General features: G+C 44.8%; 1 protein-coding gene across 1 annotated transcript; it reads right to left on the bottom strand.

Moving 5' to 3' along the window:
* Nucleotides 1-1,164: 1,164 nt before the first annotated feature.
* On the bottom strand, nt 1,165-2,607 carry LOC308282867 (somatostatin receptor 3; the record flags this gene model as incomplete). Its single annotated transcript, XM_080723254.1, has 1 exon — nt 1,165-2,607. One exon carries the CDS (start codon nt 2,605-2,607, stop codon nt 1,165-1,167), a length of 1,443 nt encoding a protein of 480 aa, XP_080579380.1.
* Between the last annotated feature and the right edge of the window lie 2,595 nt (nt 2,608-5,202).

Raw genomic sequence — 5,202 nt, 5'->3', positions numbered from 1 at the left:
ACTCCATTTCCAAGAAACTTTGACTCCACTGTATTTCTAGGAAGGGAAAAAGTACATCATTAATTACCTATGTAATGTATAGGTGAGGCTGCAACAGCTGCCTATGTACACATATATTAGACTCTACTCAATTTGTACACCACTACAACATGATGGCAACATAATGGCAAAGCTACTAGGGCTGTCACGATATGACATTTTACATGACGATTAATTGTCACTCAAATAATTGGCGATTAACGATTTAATTGTGTATTTGTCGTTGATAATTAAATTTCTGTTTGGCTTTTAGGCTTTGAAGTTGCATAATTATGGTAGATATGGCACATAACCTAAATATACAAATACAATACTGACATATTTGACAACTTACTACTTAAAAAATAACATTGATAGTGTAAATAGCCGATCTACAAGCTCATCGCGACGCGTTGTGAGCTTGTAGATCTGCTATTTCCACTATATCTGACATTTTTCAACATTCACGATTATGACGATTATGACAAAATAATTGCGATTATGTAAAATAATCACGATTAGACGATTATGTAATAATTGTGACAGCCCTACCCGCTACAGTATATAAAATATGCAATATGAAAAACTGAGGCAACCAGTTAAAAAATAAAGTCCTGCCCTGGACAGATCTAGTCCACCAGTTACGACAGACTATACAGCAGTTGCCTTGATTTCTCACGCAATTTACATTCACCTTTAAAGAGCAATTGATTGTCACATTATGAAGTGAAACGGTAGAAGGTACATCTGATGAAATAAAAGCACAAATGTGTACAAACATCAATGCAATCTTTAGACATTAGAAATATAGTAGCACATAATGTATAAAATACAGACTTTAGCAACTCCATTCAAGCTTTGTTTGAATACATCTACCACAGTTCACCAGCAAGATAGCTATAACACAAAGTTTATTATTGGTGTCGCTTATAGTCTATTGATCAAAATGAAATAAAGATCAATTACGTGAGTAGCAGTAGGCAGTAGATTGGAGACTGTCCATGCTCTTATATATGTTGTGCTCACTTCAAGTAACACAAACTGACACCAAGACAGCCTGGTAAAAACCAGACCACAAAACGAAGGGTGTGAAAGAGGCTGGCCCGCCAGGCTAACACCAAGAGACATACAGTATTTATTTTTACACTAGAGGTAACTTATGTCCAATAAGTTGCTCTTTCGTCCTGGCTCCTCTGGCAGGGTTTTGATACTCCCATTTTTCGTTCCATTAACAAGTGAGGGCACGACCAGTGGGGCCCCCTCGCCTGGATCATTCCCATTGGTCTCCTCAGTTTTGGCCTTAATTTCTGGAGTAGACATATCAGCAGTTCCAGGAGGTGTTCCCTTGTCCGACAACAGGGTTGGGGACAGGTTGCCATTGCCATTCTGGCTAATTCTGTAGATCTCCGTTGTCATTTCCGTCATGTCCTCCTCTTCATCTTCCTCGTCCCGAATTGCCCTTCGCAGGCTCTCCCTCGGCATCAGCACCCTCTTGCGCTCCTCCTGCAGCTGCTGGCGCTCTGAGGGCTCGTGGTTCTCCACCTTCCGCGACGAGCGGCAGAGGGCTTTACGGAAGCCCCTCTTGAAGTTGTCTGACAGGAAGCCATAGACGACTGGGTTGGCGCAGCTGTTGGCATACCCAAGGACAATGACAAGGAGGTAAACGCCCTTGTACTGTGGGTGCACACTCACCACCAGGTTGATGATGTTGACGACATAGAAGGGCATCCAGCAGAAGACAAAAACAGCCACCACGATCACCACCATGCGCGTGACCTTCCGCTCTGACTTCCTGCGCTTGCTGGAGGTGGCGTGGACTTTCTTCCCCGAACTGCGGATCTTCAAAACAATGAGCAGGTAGCAGAGACAAATGATGAGCAGCGGGCAGATGAATCCCACCGCAGAGGTGTAGATGATGAAGGCCACACGCCAGACGTTAGCTGGCTCCGGCCAGGTAATGTTGCATTCTTTGCCATTCGCAATGTCGGCGAAGAAAACCACAGGCAGGATGATCAAGAATGAGAGCAACCACACCATGCCATTCACCACCTTGGCAACCCGAGGGCGCCGCCATTTGGAGGAGCTGATAGGATGGACAACAGCCAAGTAGCGGTCGATGCTCATCACGGTGAGGCAGAAGATGCTGGTAAATTGGTTGATGGAGTCAACGGTCATGACCAGGCGGCACATAAACAGGCCAAAAGGCCATGACTCCAGAGTGTTCTGCACAGCCAGGAATGGCAGGCCCAGCATGAACAACTCGTCCGCTATGGCCAGGTTCAGGATGTAGATGTTGGTCACAGACTCCATTTTGGTATAGTGCAGCACGATGTGGATGACCAAGGTGTTGCCTGTGAGGCCGATGATGCAGACAATAATGTATATGAGCGTGATCAGCACTCCGGTACCCGAGGAGTCCTCTGAGGGCTTGCAGCCGGTGCAGTTGGTGCAGTTGTATAGCGTGTCATTGAAGAAGCTTGAGTCATTGAGGTTTAGCAGCAGAGACAGCTCAGAGCAGGAGCTCGGAAGGCTTCCGTTTTCCCACATCCCCTTGTTCATCTCCTGGATAGAGTTGGACGTGTGGGCCATGGGTGGAATAGATTTTTAATTTCTCTGTCTCTTGATGGAATGTAATTTTTTCTCTCTGTCTGTCTGTCTCAGCTCCCTCCCATCTGTGGAAGAAGGGACACAGATGTTGTTTATTTTCATTTCATTGATTCATTGATAAGCAATTGTACTGATACATGTTTATCCATTTAGACCTGAGGCCTATTCTAAAAATGCCTTCTTTGTCCCTATTTTTGTATGCATTCATGAATAAATTGACCAGATTGTGTTTTTTAGTCTCGATCTGTTTAATTTCCTTATCGAAATAGTCCCTGAACTGGAGATATCTGAAAAGGTCATTTCTTTCAAGATAATAGGCTCTAAAGATGCCTTCTAAATCCTGACCTAAGTTTTCTGAAAATGTTCAAATATGTATTCATAAATTACAAAAGATGTATGTTGCTACATTATATACTGTACATAGCAACAACTACGCCAAAAGGGGTTCCCGGATTGAAAGGTAAAAACCCCAAAAGGGGTTCCCGTCCTAAATGGGTAAAGTAATGTAAAAAGAGAACACCTATAAATTCATAGCATTATGACCAGTGGGCACACAGGCCCATGGAATATAAGGATTTCCCAGAATTGGTGAAAATTAAAGAAGCAAACAGTGAGTCAGAGAGGAAACAAATAAGCCAGGATGAAGGTAGACTAATTTCGCCATAACAACGTTCGGTCTGTCTTTTCGCCCATTGAAACCTCAGACACATTAAACAGTGTGTGTTCCCATACACAGGAACTACAGAGGCTAATAATTGACATTTCATTAGCAACCAGGCACTCTCTCTAACATGTACCGAACTGTGAACACAGCACACAATGTGCTTGTGTGTGTGTGTGTGTGTGTGTGTGTGTGTGTGTGTGTGTGTGTGTGTGTGTGTGTGTGTGTGTGTGTGTGTGTGTGTGTGTGTGTGTGTGTGTGTGTTGTTTATACATAAAAGTGCATCTGCTTTTCACACCATTGTGTGCACAAACTTTTATGCATGAGTGTGTGTGTGTGTGTGTGTGTGTGTGTGTGTGTGTGTGTGTGTGTGTGTGTGTGTGTGTGTGTGTGTGTGTGTGTGTGTGTGTGTGTGTGTGTGTGTGTGTGTGTGCGCGCGCATGTGTGTGTACGTACGGCCTGTGTGCGTGCGTGTGTGTGTGTGCGTACAGTACGTGTGAGCTTAAGGAAGCTCAAATGCTTTAGACACAAGTCTCCATATGTGGCTATGGAGTGGAGTCTCATGCTTGGTAAACATCCATTGGCACTGACGTCCCTTCGGGCTGCGTTCTGGAACAAAGTAACAGCTGGCACCCTCCAGTTCCCAATCACTCACACAGCTGCTTTCATTTGAAAGTGAAAAATGAAACAAAGGAATGACCCTTTCATTCAGGCTATTATTTCACAAGTTCATGTAAACTTCGAAGGCCTGAACCATTTCTAATTGGACTTTTTGGATTCTTAGGTGTCATTCAGTCTTTTGTTGGGTCTCCGGTTCGATTCCCGGGCAATGCATGTCACTCCCGGCTCTCTTCTCCCTGTTTCCTGTCTCTCTACAACAGGGTCCCCCAATAGGCGGCCCGCGGGCCACTTGCGGCCCGCGGGGGGCTACTGTCTGGCCCACACCAACCCCAATAATAATGGTGGTACTGTATAAGAGCAGCAACAACACTAGTATATCGTCGTTGTCGGGTGGAAATCTCGTATCTCCAAATTTGTACGTTCTTTCGCAAATCATACAAGGCCGTCGCACAAAAGTAGTGAAAACAGCAGATCTACAAGCACACAACGCCTCGCGGTGCGAGGCGTTGTGTGCTTGTAGATCGGCTGTTTAGTTTAAATAATTTTTAAAATGATAAATGCAAAACGAATGGTTTTGGACATACAAGATTTTCACCCGACAACGACGATATCTGAACTGTCGCAGTCGCTGGAGTAGCGGGAACACCGCCGTCGTACCCTGCAATGTTGTGACCCTCGGCTTGGTACCCTAGACATAATTCGGCCCTTGAGGAAAACTAATTGGGGAACCCTGCTCTACACTGTGTATCACTTGGAGCTTACCACAGGTCCTTGACTTGACACAGGGTCGCAAACATCCGTCCTTCAATCTGTCAAATTTACATTAAAGGAAAGCATGCAGTCATTTCCCAGAAAATTACATGAGATTAATTTGAGAAATAATGCAGAGAAATATCCATCAGTCTATTTCCTCTCCTCAAATAGGTTCCTCATTCATCATGTTGGGAAATGTTGCTATCAGGTAGATCAGCTGTGGGAACAGCACAGATGTGCCGTTAAGCTTACTGATAGCTATTTGATTAATCAAACAACTTAATTGAATGGCTATATTCTCCAGCAAGAGCCGTCGCAGACTGCGTCCGTGTCTGAAGACGGGTCTTATGACCCGTCTCATGACGCGTCAGTGCTTAAATAGCGGTCAAGACGCAGCTTTGCGTCCAGGACGGAGCTCCCGCGGCTCAAGACGCGATTCTCGGTTTCAATCACTTCAATCACGTCTTTGCGTCTTCTAGACGCGAAACCGCGGCTCAAGACGCGATTCTCGGTTTCAATCACGTCTTTTAACCTCAAAGACG

The sequence above is a fragment of the Nannobrachium achirus genome, assembly GCF_963921795.1.
Source record: "Nannobrachium achirus genome assembly, chromosome: 4".
Lineage (NCBI taxonomy): Eukaryota > Metazoa > Chordata > Actinopteri > Myctophiformes > Myctophidae > Nannobrachium > Nannobrachium achirus.
Note: the sequence above shows the minus strand (reverse complement) of the source record. Positions and strands in the feature narration are given on the sequence as shown.